The sequence below is a fragment of the Balearica regulorum genome, chromosome 21, assembly GCF_011004875.1.
Source record: "Balearica regulorum gibbericeps isolate bBalReg1 chromosome 21, bBalReg1.pri, whole genome shotgun sequence".
Classification (NCBI taxonomy): Eukaryota; Metazoa; Chordata; class Aves; order Gruiformes; family Gruidae; genus Balearica; species Balearica regulorum.
This window is the reverse complement of record NC_046204.1, coordinates 7,400,610-7,427,554: the sequence shown is the minus strand read 5'-3', so window position 1 is coordinate 7,427,554 and position 26,945 is coordinate 7,400,610. Positions and strand designations below refer to the sequence as shown.

General features: G+C 47.9%; 1 protein-coding gene across 4 annotated transcripts in view; it reads left to right on the top strand.

Annotated features, from left to right (window-relative positions):
- Window positions 1-25,358, top strand: part of PAX7 (paired box 7) — a 105,945-nt gene extending 80,587 nt beyond the window's left edge. For all 4 annotated transcript variants that reach the window (XM_075773141.1, XM_075773143.1, XM_075773139.1 and 1 more), the window contains exons 9-10: window positions 16,397-16,643; window positions 20,583-25,358. In XM_075773141.1, the coding sequence (XP_075629256.1) occupies window positions 16,397-16,643; window positions 20,583-20,698 (363 nt within the window). In that variant the 3' untranslated portion in view covers window positions 20,699-25,358. The remainder of the gene's footprint in view (window positions 1-16,396; window positions 16,644-20,582) is intronic.
- Window positions 25,359-26,945: the final 1,587 nt, after the last annotated feature.

The window sequence follows — 26,945 nt, the reverse complement described above, 5'->3', positions numbered from 1 at the left end:
CAGAGCCCTGTGGCTCACAATTAGACCCTGACTTGCAGGGCTGGGAGCTAAACTGAGGGCACGGAGAGATAAACTGACCGAGTGGAAGAGAATAGGACTAAAATAATGAGCTTAACTTTACCTAAGACTTTCATCGTAATATCTGAGTATCATCATCCTATGATGTGTTCCTCCTCACAGTACCATGGGGAAGGTGGTTCTATCCAAGGCCAAGAATGGAGGTACAGGGGTTTTATCCTGCCTAAATGTAATGCAGGAGCTCGAGTCTTTGTCAAGGCCCATTGCTAGCCCAAAAGGCCTCCTCTGTAAAAGTGTTTCCATGTTAGTAATTCCATATTTGTATGCAGTAGTATGTTTATTTTGAATCCTTTGGAGTCCTCCCTTCCTCCCTCCCCGCTCAGACGCCCACAGCCCTTTGGCCATGTTAGCCGAGTGCCTGGGAGATGGTGGGAATTTTTCCTTTGGAGCTGCCGAGAGCTTGTTGACCAAGCTCTGCCTAGCCACTGGGTCACTCCCATAGCGACCACAAGCAGATTCCCTGTGAGGATCAAGAACAGGGTGCTCTCCTGGCCTCTCACTGTTTTCAGCTCAGGGAATTTCCTTAAGAAAGGTGGTTTGTCTGGTAATCCTCAGTGGAAGTACTTATCCAGTCTCCTCTTCAATCCACACAGCTTAACTTCCATTGCTTCTTGTGGCAAGGAGTCCCACAGGTTGACTCTCCACAGAGTGAAACACCGCTTCATTTGCTTTGGATTTCACCCCTGCTACATTCATTTGAGGGCTTATTCTAGAAGTGGTGGTGAATAGTCGATTATATTCACGCTCTCTGTGTCATTTGTGATTTCTTAGGCTGCCATCAAATCCCCAGAGCCTGGGGAACCAGGAACAGTGCTGACTGGTTCCAGTCCACCTTCACCAGCAATGCTGATGGTGCAGTAGCTTTTTTTTCCCCCCCTTTGCTCGGGCCATGGCAGTTTTGCAGTGACCCCCATGGAAGGAACGATGTGGATTTGTACAAGTGCATTTTCTGCTTGGGCAAGGGTTGGAGGCACCGGCTCAGGCTTATAAATCTCTGTGGATGCTACTGATAGCAGTGGGTGATGCATCTCCTGTGGAAACGAAGCATCTTTTTGCATCCTGATGCCAAACCGTATGTTCTCCGGTGTCCTTTTGAAATATAGACAACCTTGGTGATAAGAAGAACATAATCCCAGTGCTTGAAACAGATAGCTCCATCCCTCCTGACATTTTTAGGAGCCCACAGAGATGGAAGGATAGTCAGCCACGCCATTCCCATCCCCTCAGCTTTACTCACACGACGGCCAGACGTGAATCCAGTAAAGCTTATTTTCCCCTGGCAAGGGGCTAAAAGCAACGTACTTTTCCCTGACAGCCAACAGCAGCTCCTGGCTGGGAGGGTGATATGAAGAGGGGGCGAATGCGGTGCCATGAGAAAGGGGGGAGGGCTGTGCACAGATCTGCAGTCGCTAGCAATTCCTCTCTCAGCTCTGGCATAGATGAAATGGGGGGAGAGAAGGAAGAAAGGGGGGAAAGCGGCAGTCGAAGAGCGAAAGGTCCCCAGCTGGCTGTTAGTGGCATCTGCACTCAGAGTACAGACTCCAGCTGAGAGCTATTTCACTATTTATTTACATGTAATTATTGCTATGAGGTGCAGATATTAACACTGTCAAGAGCAATTTGCCCTGACATTTTTCACTTGCTCTGTTCCCTGACGTTTGGGTTTGGTGGGATTTTTTTTTTTCTCTCTCTCTCTCTCTCTTCATCGCACTGCTTCAGTTTTGGCAGAGCAGGGACCAGGCTTTTTAATCCAGTGCCCTTCGCAACTCATTAAACTTTGAAATTTAATTTTGTCCAGAGAGGAGCTGGGGTGCGGGGAGCATCTCCCACCCCCTTCTCCCCACGCTCTCGCACCCACCACCCATCTACAGCAGTTCAAGCATTTCCACTCTAAACAAACCAAATTTACCGGTTGCCGCGTTTTCAATTGGAATGCAATCTCCAGCATTAACCTTTGCTTTCGACGCTGCATTTAAAACACACAGAAAGGTGCCCAACCGTTTATTAGGGGGAGAGCTTGAAAGTGCATGTAGAGAAAGCAAATGCAGAACAAATATTTTTTGAACTAGTGCCCAGACCAGCACAGAAATCGCAATCCATTTCAAAAGGTGGGTTAGAACCAGTGACCGTTTCCTACTTCTTTAGGCCCCACTTTTTCCCCCTTCTCTTCACTCCGCTCCTGCCTAAACCATCTGATTTCAATAGCTGGTGACACTTTAAATTAAGACTTCCGGCCTACGCTCAAGCCCTGATTTAATGAGACAGTTGTTGTATGTCATCTAATAAATACCAATTGTGTATTAGAACTTACTTGCCAAGCAGGAGCAGTGACGTGACAGGCACAACTCACCGCAGCTTGCTTTTTTTCTCAGCCAATATGGTGCTTGTAATAATTTAGCATTTGTTTAATACACAATAGAGCATATTCCTCCCCGGCAGAGCTCTGCCGTCCAGTGATTCCCTCTCACGTCTTATAAACCAGGAGGAAAAAGCTAGGTGTTTGAAGGACTATGCTGGGGTGTGTGTGGGGAGAGGGTATGTCATGTTTATGGATGAAGTAAATGCTGAGTACATCCTCAGTGCCTGTGCATGGTGAATTTTTGGAAGGGATTAATTAATAATTCCCATTCCTCCATTTTACCTGCAGGACCTTAGGCCCTTTTTTTATTCTTAGAGTTGGACCTGAGTTGGCTCCTACTCTCTTGACTTTGCAAGGGAGTAGATTCAGGAATCTGGTGCCTTCCCCCTGTTTCTTTTTCTTCTGGGTTTGCTTTCTTGGGATGGGAGTAGAAAGAGAACCAGGCCTGAGAGGAGCCAGCCAGTCCTCAGATCTGAAATATCTGGCGTTTGGGGGCTTTTGGATTTTGTTTCTTGTTTTGTGCAGAGTCTCATGCAGTGGGACATGCTCCTTGACTGCAGCACTTCAACACAAATAAATAGCAATAGGAATGGCTTCAGTTGTAAATCATCAAGTCCTGTTGTGCATCTGTAATGTGCTCAGGGTGCAGTGGAAAGGACAGCTGAGATCAGTATGGATGAGGGGACGGGTTGCTGGGACATTTTGGAAAGAGCAAAATGGTTTCATTTCATTCAACACACTCTGGGGATTTTCTTTGTCTCCCTTTATAAACAAAGGGACAAAACTATTGCAACTGGATATTTTATTTTCAATATGTTTTTGTTACAAATTGCAATGTTTTACTGCATCGTGATCTTTCCATCAAAAGTTTGTATTTGCACTTGCATCCCTCACCCATTTCCTTTCCATTTTCATTTTTGCTATTTGAAAGGCTTTCTTTTATCTAGAAGAAAAAGTTGTTTATCTTTTTCATCACATTTATTCATCACCCGTCAACCCTTTGTAAGCCATTTATAGAGGGACCTGTAGTATAATGCAGAAGCTCAGTAGTATTTTCATTACTGCCAGCTGCATGTTTAAATCTGATCAGAGCCCAGCGTGGAAACTCAGCATTTTCTATTCTTAGTTCTTTCTCCAATGCCCCTCTACCCATCACCTGTTTTGTGTGTGGCAGTGAAACAGAGCTGATGAAACTGTTCCCACCTTTGTAAAACTTTATTGTATCTTCCAGGGAAAGGCCTGTAGATACACTAAACAATTAGCATTGTACGACACTAACGTTTTGAAGTTCTCCTCATTTCTGTGGTTAACTTATTACAAGAGAAGAGGTAACGCTGTCTGGAATGAGGACATCCACCGTGGCTTTGGGATGTTCAAATTCCTACTGCTCCATAAACTTCTGAGCTTTAGCCTTTATTTGGCTCGTTTTTCCACTTGTAAGGTGAGAGGTGGCAGCTCTGCTCTGCCTTGTGCTGCTGATAAATACATTAAGCAGGTCACAGAAATCTTTGCAGAAAGAAGATGTATTTCTGCTTTTTATGTAGGTGTGACTTTGGATAGCACGAGCTGTCCTGTTGCTTTCTTGGGGAGTGTCTGAAGGGTTGGGATGCTCTCGCTGGAGTTTGGGGGCTCAGAGCCTCCGCTCCCTGATACAGAAAGCTCCAGACTCCTGGGCCTTTTTGTGTGGACAGGAGGTTTTTCTCTCCACATAACGACCAGGGGAGAGTTAATCAGATGGGGACTTTATTACCAGTGACCCAAATGCACCCACAAAGCTCAGGCACCAGCTGGTACATACATTAACTCCGGTTTTGCTTAACCTCTCTGTTTTTAAGACAGTCTCGTAGTGGGGTAGGGGTGGGAGGAGATGGGACACACAGATTTTCTGAGGATCTCTTAGGTGCTAACCCTGACACGCTGGTCTGAACCCAGGGCAAGGCTTAGGGCAAGTAAGACCCAGGCAGTGGTCTTGGTTTTGGACTTTGGTCTTTCTGCTTTGCCCATGGCCTCAGCTCTGCATCCTCCCGTGCACAGCACCCCTTCCCCAGGGTCCCAAACTTTCTGCCAAGGTCCCGATTCCTCTCTAAGCCAGAGGGTGCAAACCCAACGGGGGGAGAGCCATGCCCAGGGCCACTGATTCGTGCACTAAGCTCTTCCCCCGGCAGCCGTGACCGGGGGTACCGGGGTGCAGCGGGAGCGGGGAGCACGGGAGATAACCATTGATGTTGTCAACACTGCCGGGACTTAACGTATTGTGAGATATGGCAGCTTGTTTGCACGGGTGTTAACCAGCCTCTCCTGTCCCCTTCTTGTCACTGCCCAGTCCCTGCCACAGCCAATCTGTGTCCTAATCTCCATCAATTAACAAGAAACACTTTCGCCCCCTCGCTCCCCCTCACCAATACAGACACCCACCCTGAAGCCTCGGATAAAGAGGAAAGAGCCCCCCCCAGCCTCGACCCTCTCCCCCTTTACTTTCCACTAACTCAGCGCAACCAATTAGGCATCTGACACCCGTACTGGCTGACAAATTGTTTCTGTCATCTGCTTTCTGTCTTTCATTAAACGAGAGGCGGAGGGGGGAATTGAGAAGGGAGGGGGGGCTGGGAGATGTGATCTCCCATGCTTAGCGAGGCCAGATACATTAATTACAAAACGGCCATTTGCAGCATGAAAATGCATTAATTAAATTTATGCAATCATTATCTTTAAATAGTCATATCTTTAAAATAATCAGCCCTTCCTGAGTCTTCCCTCTCCTCCGCTAAGTATCTCTAATCCCTTTTCCACCATTTATCTCTGGATCAGCAGTGGCTTGTATGCTTTTAAACTTCTGCATGCAGGAGATGCCTTAAAAACTCTGCTCGAGTAATACGGGAGTGTGATACCTTCACTCTTCCCCTTGGCCCTGCAGCGAGGAGGACATGTGAGGGGCACAACTCAGCAAATTATAGCATGTGCCATTTTTTGGAGGCTTTTGATCAAGATATTTTCGTAAAAGAGAGCATGTAGCTGAGCCAGGATTTGGAGGGTTAATGTATAAAGTTATTTGCTTGCATTGGTACAGGAGAGCAAGCTATGTGCTGGTTTAGAAACTCACTTAGTAAATGTATTGCTGTTTTTGTTTGGAACAGGTTTCATTTTAATGAGGTAACAACCCTTCCCTTCAGCGCAGACATAGCTTTTGCCAGCAGACAGTTACCTTTCATCAGTGCATCTTTTTCTTCTTAAAAATCACTTAGTTCAAGGCAGTAAATGATGTTCATAAGAAAAGCAAGGTTTAGAAATAGGCATTTTGCTGCTCTGATGCTTGAGATCGCTTCTTGGTGGCTTCATATTATAATGCTAAAAAATATTTTATTTTGGAGTACCATCAGATGTAGCCAAAATCAAATTGTACTAGACAAATAAGAAGGAAGCACAGTTAATGATGTGTTAGCCCAGGAGCTTCTACTGTTACACTTTATTGTTCAAAGACTTCACCTGTTTGTGGTGGCTACTCAAATAATCATTGCAAATGCAAACTTATCGAGGTTTGTGCTGGTCCTCAGCAGACCCCACGTGCAGGAGTGCCAAAATACCCAGGGAAGAATTAATCTCGTCCCCTGCTTAAGTAAGCACCTATAACACCACAGGAAAACTCCAGTCGAAATAGCTTTTAAAGAGCTGGAGGACTCAAAGAGGGATATGTATCTAAACTCAAATCCTTTAGGGCTTTCTTATCGCTTCTGGTTAAAGATTTTGTTCTGCTCTTTGTGTGTCTGCATCGTTTTTAATAAATCCTACATGTTTTTTTTTTCCCTATCTGTAATGCCTAGTGGGCCAACGTCCAATTAGACGGGAGCCGATGCAGTGGTATTTGGATCCAAACCTCATGTTGTGTTCAGCTAGAGTCGTGAGTTCAGGATTAAGACCAGGTAGAATTTGGGGGAGGATTTGACGGTGACTGAATCCTGCCAGATTTCTCACATCTGAGGGGCAGAAATGAGCTCTGGGGTTTCAGAAACAGAGACAGACAGTAGCTTGGCCTGCGCAGGGAAGTCCCCTTGACAGCCCGGTGTCCCCAGCCTCCTCTTCAAGAAGTGCATTATGAAACTATAAGCTGTTTGGATCCAGCACAGCATGAACTTAGTGTAAAGGTGATTACAAATAATAAATACAAAGGGCTCATTTTTCCCTGGACCATCTCTGAAAATGGACATTTCTGGAGAGAAAGGAAAAGCTTTATTATGGAGCAAAACAGGGAAAGCAGTTGTTTAGCTAGAACAGCTTAGCTGTAAGGGTAATCCTCTATTAAAGCCCGTATTTTCAACTGGCTTCCTCTCCTCTCCTCTCCTCTCCTCTCCTCTCCTCTCCTCTCCTCTCCTCTCCTCTCCTCTCCTCTCCTCTCCTCTCCTCTCCTCTCCTCTCCTCTCCTCTCCTCTCCTCTCCTCTCCTCTCCTCTCCTCTCCTCTCCTCTCCTCTCCTCTCCTCTCCTCTCCATTTACACTAATGCCTCCACACCAGTGGACTCCACACTTTGGTGGCTGGAGCTCCATTGTCCCTGAGTTCAGATTCTATGGGAGTTTTGGGGTTCGTGTTTGGCAAAAGCAAGCAGCTTTGAAAATACCACAGTGCTCCCTAGCAGCAGAGAGAAGTCCGAAGAAAGAGCACATGGCACTATGTAGGGCTGCAAAAGGCATTCCCTTGAATTCAGGAGCTGTGATTTTCCTACAGGTGAGGGAAAAAGAGGTCCGGACTTTAAAAATTCATCCCTGTGGTAGCCTCAGAAGATCCAAACTGAGCTGAGACGCTCCCAGACAGGACCGGGGTGTGTGTTGTTCATTCATTAGGGTGAGCTGAAAACAGAAACCTTCACCTTAAAAAAGGCACCAAGCCCTCCCCCAGAAAGCAGGGAACTGAGAGTGCAAGCGAACAAGCAGCAGAGGAGCTGGCAATAGGAAGAGCTTCTGATTTTCCCTTTCTTCCATTCTTTTGCCAGCTCAAGTTATTAAGTGTTTGGTGTAAGCCTAGCTACCACTGCACTTGCTGAACTTATCAGGGTTATTTCATCTCCCCATGACCTCGCCGTATTTACGATGGGAACCCTGGAGGCATTGGCTTTGCTTCACTGGTGTATCTTACACTGCAGTTAAGCTGGACCTTAACTGATTACAGCCCTTGATTGATCAGAGAAAGAGGGAGGGGAAGAGAAAGAGGAGTCCTAGAGCAGATACGCAGGACTATCAGTGCACCAAGCAGCTTCGCCTGGGGCTGGGATATGCCACTCGGGGGATTCTTTGTAGTGCAGCTCCTTTCACATTTATAGAGGCTCCCCTCCAGTCTCCAAAAAGAGAGAGATGGAGAGAGAAAAGCAGGCGAGGGGGGGCATGGAGTGGACTCAAAGGATCTCAGGAAATCTTGTTTCGAAGCAGTAAGTCAGCACCCGCACTCCATTACCAGTGTCCGCGGGGGGTTGTGATAGTGAGCGAGCACAGATCAGCTTAGCTGAGAAATGAAAAAAAAAAAAAAAAAAAAAGAGGGAGAGAAATGGAAAGGGAGGAGGGGAAGAGGAGACCTTTCTCGGAATTTTGGTTTGTCTTTGTTAGCCTCTGCCAGCATGGGGCGGCTGAAGAGAGGAATGACAGAAGTTTATAAAACAGTTTTAATTTGCTAGGACTTAGCTGTGCTGCGTGATCTCCCCATCCTGCCATTATTCCATCAGGCAGATGCACTGCAATAGATTTAGGGCCGATTTAGCAGGAAACCTTGGTGTGTGTTTGTTTATTTCTTGGTGTTTTGAATCTCTCACCAAGCCCTTTTCATTCCCTGCCTGCCATCAGCATGTCCGAGCTTACCCAAGAATGGATGAGTAGGTGCAGAGTAAAAAACTCAAGTGATCACCAATCCAGCCTATTTCCAAAGCCAAACCTAACCTGAGTCCTTCTGCCACTCTGGAAATGTTTAGGAATTGCAGTTTTCCATGGTTGTGCCTTTCTGCTTTCTCCTCCCAGATGATTTTGTGAGTTCCAAAATGCCACAAGCAAGATTCATCTTCCTGTAATTAATACTCTGTGTAAAGTTGCCCAGAGATGCTCCGTATCTCAACAAAGGGATTTTTCTATAGAAACTTTCCTTTCCAATGTATTAACTTGGCCTTCACAGAGAAACATATTCATGGGGAAAACAGTATCAGGACAGATTTTGCTTGTGGTGGCTTCTATTAATGCAGTCTGCTGCCTGGAAACAAGGAGGACAGGATGGCTCAGTTTGCCAACCAGCACATTTGGGAAGCATTGACCTTCTTTTGGTTATTCTATATAAAATGTCTTAGCGATTCCAATTTAATCAGGAAAAACACTTCATGCTTAGGTAACACAAGGTGAATAATGATGTCGATGGGTAGTAAACCACAAACTGCCCCGTTTCAGAGGGGAGATACTCAGCAGTGCATGAAAATCCGACCCCTTCAGCAGTTTCAACGTGGCAAGGCACTAGTTAGCCTTTTGGCTTGAGTCTCTCCCATTTCTGGAAGGGGTTAGTCCATGTCTTTTGATTCTGCTTGTTAGTGAAATCGACGGCCGTGAAACTGGGACCCCCCCTTTACCTTAAACAGCCCCACTATCACAACATGTCTTTTTGTTTCCTCTCTGGTTATCCAGACTATTAAAAGCTTTGCCATCTGCTTTTATCTAAGTGATAGTAGAGTTTGGTGCCCTAACACCAGGGATGGTGGCTCGTGTTTCTAGATCAAGCAGTTTTTAATGTAATTCCCATTCACAGTGATGCCTCCCCTCCAAATTATGGATGTATAACCCCATGGTGCTTCTGATTTCCTTTCGGTATTTCCATTGCAGAAGAGCCCACTCCTCTTTCCCATACCATCAAGACTTAAGCAATTTCTCTTATCCTTATAGCTAAGACCTTCCCATTCTTTTATATAGCTTAGAAACTTTTCTTTAGACCTTCTCCGTAATTTGTACATCTCTACAGAAGCAGGGTGCCCAAAACAAGATGCAGTGCTCCAGGTGGAACCTCACCATAGCCTTGAACAATCAGGTAATAACCTCCCATCGCCTTTTTTTTTCTAATCCTCCCCTTGTGCAGCCTGCACTGGTCTGCTTTGCTGCAGCTCACCATTGCATCCCCAGCTCCATCTCATCCCCAGCATCTCCCCAAGCCCTCTCCATCATGAGTGTGTGGCAGTTTTTCATCCGTTAAGTGAACAGGGTCATTTTAGGACACAAAGCTCATCTCCATTTCACCCGCTGTGTCCTAGACCACTCCCCTATGGCGCTGAAACATCCTTCAGATGTTTTAAGTCACTGAAAGGCATTGATGATATTTCTGGGTTTATTGTTCACTGCCAAACTGTACCACTGTTCAAGCACAGGCCCGCAGTAACCGTTTCTGACCACTTTAAAGGGATCTGCTATGATCTGTCCTGTACACACCAGAAAGGATTCAGGCTCGTTACGCTCCATTCCCGGCTCTGCTTCTGACACACTTCGCGTGGCCTTGGGAAAGGCATTTCACTGGCCTCCGTATATTTTCCAACGGAGTAGGGAAGGTTATGAAAATGAAACATCACAGCAGCCACGTCAGCCCTGAAGTCCTGTAGCAGGAAGGACTTGTGAGATTGTGTTAGCTCATATTTGTAGCACTGTTCTCTGTAGCACTAGTAATGTGCTGATGGATGGATTATAAATGCCTGGCTAGATGAGGTAAAGCTGGGGCAGTGGAGCATCAGATTTCTTAAACTTTAACCCACAACAAAATAGAAGTTGAGAGTTAAGTCACCTGCTCATTTATGCAGGTGAATCAGGACTGTCCTTGAAGTCAGTGAAGTTACCCTTAAAGAAGGCAGCTAACATGAAGTTTGCTCCCCGGGCTCCAGAATTTAGATGGAAGTGACATTAGCTGGAAGGGACTGCAATTACCCGGATCAGACATTTCCTAGGTGCAAGAAGTGTGAAGCACTGTCTGGATCCTTGGCCTGATTGCAAAATCAAATTTAATGGGTGTACTTACTGGATTGGTTTGGTATATTGGGATACAACTCAGCTGGGTCTAGTGATTTAGAAAATATTCAAAATTAATTGCTTGGTTTTGTGAGTGGAGTGTTAGTGATTGCTACATAAGTCATTTTAGTCCTACCTAGGGGCATATTTGCATATATTTATCCTCCTTTCAAGTGAAGATCTTTGGGGAAACTGTATTTATCTCCTCCCAACTCTTTCTTCGGCTTTCAGTAGTCCTACAGTCACCTCTTCATTTTGTTTCCATTTAATGTATGTATAGAATAATCGACTCTTCCCACCAAGTGAAAATGAATCCACAGAGATCAAAAAGCATTAATATGAGGAAGGGTTGCCTTCTGCAAGAGAGAAGGAAAAGATTAGCTGAACAGGCTTCAAAATAAAGATGGAAAAGATTAAGCTGGGTACCCACCAAGTAGCTAAGGACAGAGCATGACCTATCCAGAGCAGAAGCTGAATCAACCACCAAAGGCAGAGACTAAGCCCTTCTGGAGGAACTCGGAGCGAATCGTTAGCTTGGTCCATGTCATTAATAAAACTGTAAGGTCTAACATGTTTCCCAGCACAGCTGTCAGGCCCCTGTCAGACTGCCCATTCCCTAGGAAGGGGCGTAAATCTGAAACAAAGAGAGATTTCAGCCTACAAACACTCTTCACAACCGAGAACTTCCTAGTGCTTTTTGCCTGATGTTGTTTCAAATAGTCCAACTGATCACATTTCCAGCCTTTCCCAAAGAGGGGGGGTTTCTACCCATTTCTAGGAAAGCAGTACCACAGCCTCAGGAATACTACCCACTGCCAGGAGACCTTTTCTCTAGTTTTCCCTTTTCCATTTCTGCCTGGTATCCAGTTTGCATTCCTTTGGGACCACTCGGCAGCTTCTCTGGAGTTAACACCCTTCAGCTAGTTGCAGATCATTACGTCTTCCCTTTATTCGGAACTTAGCCAGGCTCAGCACTTTCTAAATGCAGCATTTTTCTAAGGCAGCTTCTGATTTGGATGCTTTGCGCTGTGTCAAATCGGGTGTCCAGAAATGGAGACACCACAGAATCAGGGGTCACTCTGGAAAATGCTGTCCGCAGGCTCCTGCCTCCCCATCGTTTGGTTTGCTTGGGTTTGATCTCCTTACAACACCTCTGGGCCCTCCTGCTCATGGGGCGGTGTAGCAGCACTGAGCGTAGATCTAAAGCCTGCTGTGTCCAAGGCCTGATGTCTCTGTCAGCTGGGTATCTTAGCAAGCCTAAAGCAAACTGATAATGCAGGGCAGGAGGTGTAGGGACTCTGAGGATGTATAGCCTGTCCGGCATGGCCTGAGCTTGCCCCGGTATTTCCTGTAGAGCTCTGGACCGCAGAGACCAGCAAGGTGCAGCGGCCAGGTCTGCAGGGGAAGGGTTTTGTCATGAAACTTCTCTGCTACCCTCCCTCTCCCCTCCCTGATGTGCTCACACCCTTCTCTATCAAAGCGGTATCTCTCCCTATCACTTGTCTGCCCCTTGAGCCCTTCCTGCCCCCCCAACCCACCCAACCGTACCTCCCCCAACCCCCAAACCTGAAATCTGAAGGTCTGATTGCACAGATTGAAGGCCCTAATTGCACTTCCCTTTCCAAAGCCGCATTCGTTTATCATAAAGGGTGCACATTTCCCCTGCTACAGTTTCCACGGCCAGAGGCCCTGAGGGCCAGCTCAGAAATGGAGGGAATTAATTACATTTTTTTAACTCCCCTTCTTTTAAAGTATGGGAGAGAGTGATGAAACGTCCCGGGGGGGTAACAGGGGGGGAGCTGCAGAGATGAGGGTGGGGAGGGAGGCAGTAGCAGGAGGCGAGCGGGGGGGGCTGGCTCTTTCATCCAGGAGTGTCTTTGTGCATTAACCTTGGTCTCCCCAACACATCAAGACCCCTACCCCCTCTCCCCCATGACAAATGACCTCCGGAAAGGGTAGGAACAAGGCTGAAGGCTCCTCGCACCGTGGCTGTTACTGACTTACCCCGAAGTGCAAGCCCACTCCGCTCCTGTGACTGATTTGGGACAGCAGCAAAGGGAAAGGAGATGGGGAAGGGGAGAGCGCCAACTGATGAGAGGGAGGGGAAAGGGAAGGCTGTCAGTCACTCTGATGGACAGGTAGCAGATTTCCCTCCAGATAAAACCTTACAGATGTGAAGTGGGTATTGATTTTTAGTTAGTCATGATAATGCACCAAGAAGTAATAAATTATAAGAAAGCAAGGTCAAAAAGAAAAGGTAAAAGGACTTTGCATTCTTGAGGAGGGGATTTCTCCAGATGCTCCAGACTTTCCTAAGTTCAAAAGTTGCCTGGAAAACGAGTTTATCCAGCTGAAACAAGAAGTCAGATAACACGGGCCTGCTGAGGCTGGAGGGTTCGTGTAGGGTTATCAGTGCTGGGTGGCTGCATAGCAAAGAGGAAATAGAAATCTCCATTTCATTCTTGTTATTTCTAACACCTTTGTGTCCTGGGCTGGGCAAGATCCGATGCTGTCCTCTGATAAAACTGTGCAAACAGAGTCTGAGGGGACCCCAGCCCCCAGTTGCTCTCAGCGTGCCTGGAAGAGGCAGATACTTCCCACCATTAGTGTTGCTGAAGAGGGAACAGAGACCTTTGGGGGTCCTGGCTCAGTTGAGCCCCACAGCCTCTGTCAGGGTTCATCTGCAGCACTTGACCACCCTACGTCCGTGGGAGCTCCGGCAGGGATGTACATCTCGTAGCCACCTTCCAGCATCTCCCCTCTCCAACCTCCATAGAGTATCCGTTCACCACCCCGGCATCGTCATGATGAAATATTGGCATCCTTATGTTTCACTATGGATTTCCAGAGGGACATTCAGCCCGTCTTTTTCAGAAAGGGGTCTTAGGATGGGATGAATTGTCCTTCAGAAGCATCAGTCTCTCTGTAGAGGGATTCTAGAGGATTAGCAGGGACTAGAAACTTAACTTCACATGGCTAAGGTTAGTTGAGTCCTAGCTTAAGTGACTTGCACAAGCCCTTGTGAGTCAGTAGCAGAGCTGGGATTAGAAATCAGTCCTGATTTTGACTGATTAAAGCCAATTACTGTCTTTAGTAGGATTTGCACAAGTGTCTTCTCTGGTCACAGCTCCTCTGAATTTGAAGAGTGTGAATCTGGGTTTCATTTACCAACGTTGCTTTACATCCCTTTTTCTTTTTAAAAGGGCCTTAGCGGAAGTGTTAATATGACTTCTGCTTGCTTTAAGAGCCTTTTATTTTCTCTGAGTAATATAAAGCAGCTGACTCTTTTGGGGAGATGGCCAGGAGGGAGAGCACTACAAAACCCTCCGGTCTGTGAGTGGTTCCAGTTGCCCTTCACTTTATAGCACACGATTTCTTTTCTGCATCTGCAGGGGCTGGCGCTGCGGGCAGCACATCCTCAGGCAGGCAGCACTGCCAGACCTGGACAGCTCAGGGAGGGAGAGGCGAAACAGCCCAGCTTTGCGCTGCCCGAGCTGAAGCTTTCCCAAAATAACTCATAATTCATATATCTGTGTTTTCGCACATGCAAGAAGGATGTTTATTGTTTTAAACATCTGATTCTGCTTGCAAATGAAATCCAATAATGTCTCGTGGCTGCTGTATATGCAATATTTGTTGGGGCAAAAGGGTGCAGGGTGTAACACCTACAGCTAAGGCGATGCTGAAGCTGTGAGATCTGTCTGCAGCCGGCGGGATCGAGGGGCAGAGAAGGAGGATTCGTAGCTGAGCCAGATCAAAGTTCGTGACCCGGCTTTAGTGGAAGGTTACAAATAACTTTGCAGCTGGAAAACCTTCCTTCAGGCTGCACTCCCGTGATTTCCCTGCTGCATAAGCCTTGAGGCAGAGAGGTTTACATTACATCCACACAGAAAAGCATGACTGCCCTATTCTCAAATTAAGCCACTCTGTCTTGCATATTTAAATGCAATTTCCTTTCTTCATCCCCCTCTCTTTTAGTCTTTGGGCTGTCGTGGGGCAGGGAGTTCCATGGGCATGTTCTGCACAGCGTTATGGCTAAACAACTTCATCTAGATACCTCAAGGCTTAATCACTGTGATTAAGAAGCTGTGCCCGGAGGGTCTGGAGAGCTGGAGGTAATTTAGGCTCTGTCTTGAGCGCTGTCCGCCCTGCAGTGTAGAGACAGCTAAGCTAGGTTTAACTTTTGGGGACCAGTAGCAAACTGGAAGCTCAGTGCAGGCTGAAAACCGTGAAGGAGGAGAGGGTAAGTGAACACTGTCTGGGCTCTGTGCTGCCACCACTGCGCTGCTTCTACTTAGCTTGTTCCAAGCTCGTTCCTGTGTCTCTGTACCACACTGCAGACAAACCCAGTGGTCAGGGTTAGATTGATTTTCCAGGCTTTTTAACTAACCCCCTCCCCAGTACCTCCCTACGGCCTCCCCCTCCGCGGGGGTCCAGCCACCCCTGCTCCCAAATTCCCCTCCCAGACAAATGCCTGGGAAGGATCTCAGGCCGGCTGAGTCGGGAGGTGGCATCACATCAAGAGAAAGCATCTTTGCAGGACTCCTGAGTCCTTCCGGGGGGAGGAGAAGCTTTAGAAAGCAAAGGCCAGCGCGTAGCCGGTCATTCAGCCTAAGCCCCCGCTCCAGCAGGAAGGTGAGGGAGGAGGGGACGGGGAAGGTGTCGGGGTGAGCAGGAAGGGGAGACGCCGCTCTATACAACCCCGCTTGTGTCCTTCTAGAGAATGTATCCTCCGCACAATAGCTCACCAGGCCGCTGGTGGGGGATAAAGGGCTCATTTTACCACTTGCCAGGCTCCAAATATTTCCAATTTGCCACTTTAATTGATGTCAATAAGGTTATGCTAAATTCGGAGATTTTCAACCGCTCGGCATCTGAGCGCTGGCCTGGCCCCCCGAGGTGACTGGCTGTCCCCTCTCCCCCCGCCCTTCCCCAGCACAAATACGGCAAGGCACGCCTGCGGCGGCTGCGGAGATCAACCGAGAGGCATCAGGAGTTCCCTTCCTTCCCTCGCCACGGCCCCGCTTCTGCAAACTCTTTACACTCTTAACTTGGCAGCCCGGGGGTAATTTTGCTGATTGCAGGAGGCAATTGCATTAAAGCGCTAGTGGGATCAGAGTCCTTGTGTGAAGGCCTGTAGGCAGCAGCTTACCCCAAACTCACCCGCAGGAACAAATCTGGCATTTTTTTCTGCAAAAGAAGAAAAAAAAAATAATTGTAAGATCGTAAGTTCATCTGTTTGAGGTCTCAAAGCAGGAAGATTGCTTGTGTGCAAATTTAATTACATTTTCAAACCAAGCACTACACTGAAATGAGCCGAACCAGGACTTGTTATCCTTTAACATTTGAGGGTAAAGAGAACTTTGACATTTCAGTTCCTAAAGCTGAATCTGCATCAAAGCCAGAAAGAGTTTGTGTCTGGTTTGGTTAGGGACCTTTGCAAACCAAGCCCCACTCCAACTTCCAAAGAAAAGGGCTGTCTTCAGCGTCTCTTTTTGAAAATACAGATTTTTGCTCCCTGTCTCATGTGTCTCCTCTTCTGTGAGGGCTGTGCGTAAGAAGGGAGAGGGTGCTAGGTCACAGCAGTGCATGTCGAGTGGGTTTGTCCCAGGTTTATTCTTTTCTCCAGTGTTCATTCTGAACAGCGCTGCTAACATTGGCAGGTCAGCAAAGAAAGACCAAAGACTGAGTGTGCTGTGAAAGAACTTCTCAATTATCCTTTATGAAGGTCTTTGAAATAAAGCATTAGAGACAGAGGAGCCAATGGTGGGCTCTGTCTGTGGTTACTAGGGGGAAGCAGACCTTCATCCTCCAACCTGGCCAAACCTGTATTGATATTGTGTATCATGCTGATAGAGCACCACTATACATAGACTGTTTCTCCCTGGTATGCATGAAGGCAGCTGCACGTACCCTTTCTCCTCCAGACATTGACGGGTTGTTTCCTGTGTTTCTCCAGGTGATGAGCATCCTGAGCAACCCCAGTGGGGTTCCTCCACAACCCCAGGCTGACTTCTCCATCTCTCCCCTTCACGGCGGCTTGGATACCACCAACTCCATCTCTGCCAGCTGCAGCCAGCGGAGCGACTCCATCAAGTCCGTGGACAGCCTCCCGACTTCCCAGTCCTACTGTCCTCCCACCTACAGCACCACCAGTTACAGTGTGGACCCAGTGGCTGGCTACCAATATGGACAGTACGGACAAAGTAAGTGCACTGATTGTATTCCCCCTGCATAGGGAACAGGAGAAGAGAGGGAGGGAATGTAAGAAAGTATGGATATTGTATTGGAAGGGATTCCCATGGAAATCTGTCCGTCTAGAGAGAAAAAGGGAATCTGCTCATCAGACACAGATGGAGATTGCTCCACACAGCTTCCCCCATACCCTTGCAGTCTCATTCAAAAGTGCCAGTTTTTAGGTAAAACATTTCTGTTAGAAAAGGACAACTTCCAGAGCTCTCTCCTTCTCCCTCTCCAATTCTTGCTTCTCCAAAAGTCCTACAACATCTTCACCCTGCTCAGCCAAAGGAAAGCTGGGAGTTTAATGCCACCTCTTAGTGATGCAGAACTGTATGTGTCACACCCTCCCCTGCCCTCGGTAAGGTGAGGGCTGGGTCCATGCTCAGGGATTTTGCTACTAAAAATGTTAAGCCAATGCCTGTCAACTGGGCCGTGGTTCTGCGGAAGGTGAAGAGAGGCTGGAATTGTAATCCTGAACCCAAACCTCACACCCCAAAGGCAGGGGGACCCAGGGAGGGTCTGTTTCTCCTCCAGAAAGGTTGGGTCACAAAAACACCAGTGAGCCTGGCAAAGGGCTCACCTGCCGGTGTTAAACTAATAATAAGTGTGGTGTTGTGAGAGAGTGATCCGTGGAGGGTTAAAGGTGCATCCTCTTCCTCCGGGAGCACTGCTGCTTGCCCATAGCTTGTCCTCAGTGACCTTTCCTTCCATTTGGCTGTGGCTTTTTATTCCCCTCTCCGTCACAGCCCTTTAATGTCTTTAACTTCTACTGCTAAATGAGAACCGGCTGTGGCAGCAGACGGGATCAATAGCAGCTTCCCCCCACCCCTCCTTTTTTTGTTTTTCGGGAGTTTGATCTGTGACCCCTTGACCTTCCCCTCGCTTCTGGATGTGAGGCTGGACACACGTGCTATTGATAAAAATCTTAAACAAATTCCAATACCATGTATTTCCAATAAAGATTCCCTTGGGCAAGACGTTAGTCACACCCATGTGTGTAAAAAATAAAATAAGGAGGACGAGCTACGTTTTCTGAGAGAGAGAGACCAGCAAAGGAGAAGGAAAGAGAAAGAAGGGTTTGTCTTGGTTTGCTGCAGGAATTTTTACTTGGGCCTCTCCTTATGCTGATGAAAAACTGCTCGTGCAGCTCTGTCTATGTTGGTTTATTTACCCCCTTTCCTGATTTCTGTCGCATGGCTCCCTCTTTTCTGCTGGACACCCATTCAATTTACAAGGCTAGGTTCAGAACAGGAAAGTTTCCCTGTTAATAGTCGCAAGAGTCTGGGCTGCCAACAGGTCTGTGCGCAGCAGCAAACCTTGCGTGGTCGACAGAGTTAATCCAGATGTGTCCCATGCCTAGAGACACGCAGGTAGCTAGTCATGAAGGCGTTTTTCCTGCTGGGGTGAGGAAGGTAGGTGAGAAACCATCACACGCCATCCACAGTGCCACTGCTTCCCAGTGCTGGGAGCTGGAGTCACACCCAGCAGGACGGCAAGTCTTCCAGCCAAAGCCAATGCCGTGATGCATGGCAGATGCAGCACAAACCAACTGGGATCTATGTTAAGCAGCAAATTCCGCATGTGTGCACGTATGCATATAGATATTTGTATTTACAGCTCTCTGCAGGCAATATATAAGTCCACTTCACTATAAACCTTTCTTATAATGAGCCCCATTTATAATAATCTCTGTGAGGAAACAGTTTTCATTGGTAATTAGTCCTGTTAGAGCACTTACATGAAGTTGACCTTGATATAACAACATTTTTGCTTGTCTTTCTCAGTGCACGTTGTATTTAGCAGATACTTCTGATTCCTCCTGCTTTTTAATTCTTCACTGCTTCTTTTCAAATGCTATTTAAATGCTGCTTAGTGTGAGGCGACCTCCACAAGATCATTTGTCAATGTTCAGTTCAAATCATATGTTTCTTCCTTCTATGATGCAGAAAAAAACCCCCAACTAAAACTCGTTTTAGTGAACACCGATATAATAAAGATGGGAGGTTGTTATGGTGGGGGCAGGCTCTGTATAACTGGGGACATAACTAGGGCTGGTAAAGAAGAGCTGTGTAGCTTTGGTAGGATTTGGACCTGGCCTGCAGGGAACCTCTCTCTCCCCACTTCTCTCCTCCTTATTCTCTGGTTTAGAAACACAAAACCAGACACACTTTCTCTCTCACATAAGCAAATAAACACCCAGAGTCCTTTCAGTAAGTTTCTGGTTTTACTTTGGCTTCCACTGTATTAAAGCCACAAACCATGTCTTTGACTTCTGGCGTGGGATACCCTGGTGCCTTTGAACTCTTCCCACTGGCACAAAAAGTAATACTGAGTTTAGCATGGTTTTTTAGGATGGGATTGCCATCAGATTTCCCTTTTGCTGGGTCCTGCCCAGAGCAGGATGACTGGCCCCGACCGTTCACCTCCCTCCTTTCCTGAGCACCCATCTGAATTCACCCAGAGCACAACCACACATGCAGCATGTCCAAGGAGTGACTCTCCTCTTTCCCTCCAGCCTCTCAAAGCCATTATTTAATGTGGTTACCTGAAATTATCAGGGGACCAAGCTGATAAGGTGTGGATGAGAGTCATAGCTTGGGGTTTAATCCTCTGCACACCCCCCCTTGAAGCTAGAGGCACCACAACACAACGTTACAGAGCCCAGTCCCCGAGGAGCACCAGCCAGTGTGCCAGCTCCGCTTGCTTAACTCAGCTCCTTTCAGACTCTGCCGCCTGCAGAAGCCGTGCTCCCCAGCAGGCCTCGCTTCGGCCCCCGGTAACTCACCCTGAGCCGAGCCTGCTCGCTTCCAGCGCGCCAGCCTGCCAGCACTTGCACAGCCTGCGCTGTCCCAGCCGGTGAGGAGCAGAGATGCCAGATTAATGTGGTCCTTGCGGTTCCCAAAGGCCGGAGCTGTGTTAATGATGCCGGTGATGGAACGCAGAAGCGTGAAAGGAATTCTAATAGATATGACAAGTCTAATAAGAATTTGTGTCTGGAAGGGACCTCCTCTGGGGCAGGCGTCTGACAAGACGTTGATGGCTGAAATTTGTTTACTCATTGGCACCGATTGTACGTCTCCTGCCAGCTCCTTATTAATCTAATTTGAGACATTAAAGCTAGTGAAAAGGAGAGACTTTGACTGAAGCTCATCTAATGAGCAATGTCACCATCCTGCCCCAGTCCTCTTCCCCCTCAGACCACGGGGCAGTCAGGCGAGCTAGGATGCAGGTTCAGGCATCGCCTCAGGAGTTGTGGCTGCGTTTCTCACCCAGATGGAGATCAGCAAAGCGGTTTCCCTTAGGAAGGGTGGATGAAGGCAGGCAGCAGAGCTCACAGAGATGAGTCAGCACGCAGCAGATGAGTCAGATCGAAGCCCTGTCCAGACTTGGTGAGCTTCCACTGAAATCTCTGGAATCATTTACACCAGCATCACTGAGTGCGGGAGTTGGCTTTGCCACTGTGAGATGATACAGGGCAGTGAGGCTGGAAGGCTTATCCCTCTGGCTCTCTGCTCAGGCTCATCTTCAGGCAGCTCCCTTGGAAACAACATTTTCTATGGCAGAAGTAGAATTTTAGCTCTTTTCAGTAGGTCCGTGGAGGGATGCAAGGAACTGCAGCAGCACATGCAGAGGACACTCTGCACATTGCAGCTGCGCTTAACCCCAGCAGCGTCTGTCCTGTCAGGTGTTTCTGGCAGGACCATCATCTGTTTGCACTCTGTTTGCACTGGGAGTGCAGCAGGACCCTCGTGTCTGTGACAGCCACTGCAATGGGCCTCTCTTTGTAAGAGGCAGTCGGCTGGGTCTGTTGGTTACACACCCTTTGATGCCGAATGCCTCCTTTCCACTAAATGCTAATGTTGTGCTGTTTTCTCACCCTCCTGTTTTTTTCCCCTCCTCTTCAGCCGCTGTTGATTATTTGGCCAAGAACGTGAGTCTGTCTACACAGCGTAGGATGAAGCTGGGAGAACATTCAGCCGTTCTGGGCCTCCTACCAGTAGAGACAGGCCAAGCTTACTGAAGAGTCCGACTGTGCCAACAACCCACTCCAGCAACTTGGTACCACTGGAGAAAACACCACCAGCCTTCCAGGGATCTACCTGCACCCGGACCCTACTCCTTCCCAATTCCCTTCCACCTCGCACCAACTTGAGCTGTGAAGGAGACGGGAAAGATGGGGAGGGCTCTCCAAGTATCCAGCTCCTCCCAGAGCACTCTTCTCAGAGGCAAGCCTGGCCTCTGTGACCTGACTCCTCCTGTGGCCAGAGACAACGGGTCGGGTACATTTATTAACGCCCTCCCTCTAACTTACCTGGCCATGGCATTTTGCCCACACTTAAGGACTTTCCCTTGATCTAGGTAGTTGGCATAGTCAAAGCCAAATTGATCCTTTTTTTCCTTTGTAAAAAAAAAAAAAAGAGAAATGTTTCGTTTTGTTTCCTTTTTTTTCCATTGCTGTAAATTTGGTGAATGTTATATAGGAAGGAATAACCAAGCTGATCATTAAGGGTGATATAATTCGGGACCACAAAAGACCTATGGACCAAATATAAGAACTTGTTTAAAAAGAAAACAAAACACAAACAAAACCAGAAAAGCATATATTAAAGTGACAGCAAATTTTCCCCACCCCACTCTACCCTGCCGTTCTCACTGATGGCTTCCCAAAGCAGGGCCGAAGCAGGCCAGATTGCTGCTAAGCAGGGGCAGGATGTAAATGCGTCCAGCCTGGGACCTTTGGAAAGTGTAAATGTAAATTGCTGCATGAGGACTGGAGATTATGGGCACAGGCACGAGCAACATTTACTTTTCTTCTTAGGGACCAATTTAGACCTGATTATCACTGAAAAGATGCGGGCATCAGATAGCAGCAGGAGATGCAATAGTGAACGCTGGCCTTGCGTGCACAGATGAAGGGCGTCAGATACACCCGATTGCGTCGGAGCTTTTGCCCATCCAGTCGAGAAGGGCGAGGACTGTCAGTGGCCCTTCTTTCACTCAGCGGGAGAGAAGCTGGCCATGAGAGCAAAGACAAGAGAGGGAAGAGTCAGAGGTGTTCGTTAGCTGCCTGCTTGGAGAGGTCAGTATGCAAAGCCAGGTTCTTCTACAAGTAGAGGGCCACCTGAGAGAAAGTGGGGCTTGTTCTGAGGTGCTTTCTCACAGCTGCCTCTCACTGCGGATGGATGTGGCCATGGAGTCAGAGGGGAGATGACCTGAAGAGTCTTTCTAACAGCAGCTAGGAAGGAAAGGTGCTCTCGGCTGCAACGTTGCACCTATTTGTACTGCAGGAAAAGATGTACCTTACCAATGGCATTCTTTAGCTGCCAGGAGAAATGCTTGCCCCTGTCCATCCTCCTGGCTCTTCCCTCACCCCTCTTATTTCGTGTACTGTTCTCTACAACTCAGCCTCTCAGTCCTTTCCCTCTGCTTTTCATTTTGGTGGTAGAGCCCCTCTCTCTCTAAGCCAGATCTTGTTCTCTGGATTTATCACTCCGCTTTTCCGTAGCAGCCAGCGCTCTCACTTTTGTATCGGCTCACGATTCTGCTCATCACACTGCTCAGATAAAAGCAGCCAACAAGAAGAGGTTATTGCTAAGTCATGACCCACATGGGTTTTTACGTAGTTTCCCTTTTGCTTGTGGTGATGATCCTTGATGATTCTTAAGTCGATGTCTGATATAGACCTTTTTCCCCTCACCGTCCTGTGTTGAGAGGGCTCGCTTCAAGAACGCACTGAAACTTGACCTGGAGAGGGCAAGGAAAGCTGCCCCTGAGATAACCCCCCTGATGCAGAGTCTGTGCCAGCCAGTGGGTCAAGTCCAATGGCAACAGGCACTACTTAAAGTCGTCTACAGACTGTTAGGCTTTATAATACACTTACTATTTTATATGTCTGCTTTAGGATAATGAATGTCTGCTTTCGTCCACTGGTGATAACAGGGGACCACATGGTCAGATGAGTTCTGGTCTAGCACGTGTTCCTAGGTTGTTAAAGGAGACACTTCTCTTGTGCTCTCTTCTGTTGCTGCTGCTGCTTCTATTCTTCTCAAATAATCTGATCTTGGTTTTGCAGCTGAAACAACATTTTTCTGGGGCACTATCCCCTGCCTTGCCCCAGCATCATTTATCATGAACGACCAAGCTGCTTTCTCTCGAGCCGTGTGGACAAGTACCTGTTCTCACAGCAGAGTTTTGCTTCCTATGTTGCTCGGCATCCTATCAGAGCCACATATGGCTTTCATCAGCTTTGCTTTATGGCTCTGACAGAGCCTGCTCTACATTCCTAAAAGCATATTAATACACTAGTGTGGCTACGCTGCCTCTCACATGCTCCCATACACGTTTCTGTGCGGGGTGACATCTGCATCCAGAGGCTGTTTTGCTGTCGTTTATGCTCCAGAGATCCCCAATTCAGCCTCTGCTTGTCCGGCTGTATCACACAGAAAGCTTCCCTCTAGTTATGAAAGACTTTCCTTGGACCACAAAAGCTTTTGAAGCACTTGAAGCTTGCATTCTTCGCATCCTTTCTCAGGGCAGTATCTAGCAGCTACAGCTGGATGGATAGGTGAGGCCGAAGGCACCAGTTTTCTTGAGGTGACTGAAGAGCCAAAATGCCTTGGACCGGTCGCGTTATCTGAAGCACTCTCCCTGCTTTGCGCTAGTTTGAGATCTCGGAAAGCAACAAATATGCTGGTTTATGTTGTTTATGTTCTAGAGCTGATCTAAGGAAGAAGTCCCTTTTGAATTCCAGTCCTGACATAAATGTCATTCCCAACACCAGTAACCTTCAGCCACACCTGAACTGGGGGATCGAGGGTGAGAGCACGGGCGTCTCTGCGATAGACACTGGCGTAGGGATTAATGACCGAAGCACCTCTTTGAATTTGCTCCTGTGCCTCAGTATCATTTTGAGCTGCCTGCTCAAACAACAGAGCACATGGTTTTCTTAATCGTATTTAAGAAGCCAAACGCCGATAATCACCCAGTCTGGGAGCACCTTCAAATCTCCATCCTCCTTTGCCCCTGCAAGACGGAGTTTGTAGGCGGTGACTGTTGGCCCCGTATCTGCCCCAGACATTTGCAATCCCTTCTTTATACTGAAATTTCTGACCAAATGCATTCCTAGCTGCCTGCTAAACTAGAAGGAAAGTTTCAGTTTGTCATGAGAATTGCTTGTCCGCTGCTCCTGCTCGCAAAAACCCATCGGCTCTCTTCTCCCCGCCGTTATCTATTCTCCCGTGTGTGCATCCATGTCTCCCAAGCGTCCCCCAACAGCGGACAGTCGGTCCTCACTGTGAGCGTGTTGTCGAGGAGGACTGAGCTCAGCGCAGAGTGCAGGACCCCAAAAGTAAAAAAAAAAAATATTAAAAAGAGGGAGTGCTGTAGAAACCTATTTGCCAATTACCTTCACCAGAAAGTCCGTCAACACCTGGGCACAGCTGTAAATAGAGTTCTTAGAGGAATATGAAAAACGCCCCATGCTAGCGCAAATAGCTATTCTCTGACCTTTCCCTCGTGGTCGCACTTTGTACATTAGTTGGAAATTTGGTCATGTGCTGTATGTTTATAGAAAGTTGACATTTTTTTATACTAAAACCACAGTGAGTGCCGTGCTAGTTTAAAAAAAAAAAAAAAAGGGGGGGGGAGGGGGGATGAACTGTAGAAATTTGCCTATCGTGTGTTTTCAAAATACATTCCAGAATCTTTGGGGTGGGATGGGTTTGATTTGGGGATTTTTTTGTTTTGTTTTGTTTCTTTGTTTTGTTTTAAGGTACGTTCATGTATGAAGGTCAAAGCATTTTTTGTTTTGTTTTGTTTTGTTTTATGGATTGCCAACCTCGGTTCTGCTGAAAAGAGAGAAACTCAGGGGGTGGGGTGGGACGGGGAGTGGGGGGACAGAACAGAGGGAGGTGCCTTGAAGGCAAAACAAAACCGAGCATGGAAGAGTAGCAATCGGCAGCAGACAAGCGTTGGACAGCAGGACCCTGAAGAACGTGCGGTCGCAGTCGCTCGAAGCAGCCCAAGCAGGGACTGAGCAGATAACTCAACTCCTGGTTGACTCTGAGGGTGCCTGGGAATCCAAAAATCCTTCCGCACCTCATCCAAACAAACCACCAAGCGAAGGGACGCCCTCCAGAGCCGTTCTCTCAGGTCGACATTTCTTCCATGCCTGCGGACGAGAACTGACACCCTTGGGGGAAAGGAAAAACGCCGAGTGGATTTCTTTTACCTCCCCACGCCCCTCCCGAGCCCCGGCCTTCGCCTCTCAGCGCCGTCCTGAGACCACAAAACGGACATTTCCTCACTGTGTCCAGTAACTCAGCAGACTGGCTCCTGTTGCTCAGAGACTTTGTGTATTTAATGCTTCTAACCCGTCGTCCCTAACACCTCCATATACCCACCCGGGGAATATCTACATAGCACTATAGGACATTCCTTATTCCTAGTAACTGCGGATATGTTGCTTCTGTGTTTGACTCATAGCCATTTTGCTCCATGTGTATGCCTGCGTGTGAGTATGTGTGCGTGCGCGTGAGTGCCTGCGTGCGTGTGTATATATATAATCGCACCATAATTTATTCAGCTATATGGAGTAGTATAGTAGAAAGAGAAACTGGTATTTGCTTTAACTACCTGCTGCCTGTAGGTGTCTCTCTGTAACTCAGGCATAACTGTTATACATTAAAAAAAAAAAAAAAGGATTAAAAGTGGTTTTGGGTGGCTTGTTTGCTTAACTCGCTCTGCAGCGTGCCAAGCACAAGGGGAGAAGCTGGTAAATCAAAAATATTCACACAGACACACAAACTACAGATGTTTTTGCTAAAAAGCAAAATCATGTGCTTCATTCACTAATGAAAACGTGGAAAAGCTACGTAAATAAATAAAACATTTAATTTCACTGTGACTTTTCACAAGGGAAGAACAATTACCTGGCCTGTTCTGAATACAACCGTTTCTTTATGCATTCATTTTCGGCAGGGTATTGCACGGGCAGAGGAAGGCAGGCCGCGCGGGCCAGGCTGGGACCGGGCTGCTGTGCTAACGCTGAGCTCGGCAGGCACCTGGCTTTCGTTAAGGGCCAAAGCGCAGCACCAACAAGCGGAAAAATATTTTGAAACTCTGCGGAGGAATACGTGGCTCGGGGCTTCGGCAATCGGTAATACAGCGTTTTGCCTTTAAACAAAGCACTGAATTCAAAAGCTAGTCCCATCTGAAGACGTTTTGGCTTTCTGTAAAATAAGTTGATCTTCATCCAAGTCGTGCTGGATGAATATCTGCACGCAGAAACTAGCCTAATTAATTGCTGGGGTTCCCCCCGCCCCGGTTGCCTCTCAGCAGAGGGATCGGCTAACCGGCTTCCCAAACCCAGATGGGATCACTATCAGATAAGACATAGCGACTGTGTGAGGAGATGCTGCTCACGCGTTTGTCTTTTGTGAGCAAAACAGGCAGCGATCTGCCGGCCGGGAGCCTCCCACCGGCACGAGAAGGCTCGTCGGAGGACAGGGGCGTTAGTATTTGCAAACTTGGCTCGCACCGGTGTTCCTCACCTCGAGCACGCTGCTGGTCGTGCTACTTCTTGGTACTACGGCTTTGGAGAAACGCGGAGCCAGTGCCCGGAGCCCTGGGTTTGGGCGGAGACCTTTGCTGGAAGTTGTGTGCTAAAAAGCCTCTTCCAGTCCTAGAAAAACAGGGTCTGACTCCGCTCCACGCCTGCTCCCGCTGCCTGGGTGCTTCACATTTGAGGGGGGAAAATGGGGGACACAGGAGCCGAGGGCTGGCCACCCCAGCACACGGGTTTGCAGTGGGCTGGGGGGGCTGCGGGCTGCCTGGCCCGGGGGCTGCACAGGCCGAAGCGTCGGTGGGCTCTGAGGGCTTGACGGGGACCCCTGGAAAATATTACGGGTCTGCAAATGGGGAAAAGGCTGGAAACAACTGCTCCTGCATGCTGCCAAGGGCGCCGTGCTGTCAGAAACCCCCTTTTTTTGTGATAATTATGAAAGGGAGAGACTCCCCTTTGTGTAAGAACCAGAACCGACCTCAGCCGTCAGAGCAGGAGCGTTAGCCCCAGCTTCCTAGCTGCATCCTAGGGGAATTATATTTGGCATCTGCAAATTTTTACCCACACCAAACGCCCCCTTCGCCACTTGATTCTTACCCCGGAGCTGGCGTGTTTTTGGCAGCGGCCAAGCCAGCCACACTGCGCCTTCGCACGTGGAGGGGTTTGTAGAGGAAAGGACCGTCGTTTTTCCAGGAGCCCTGAAACA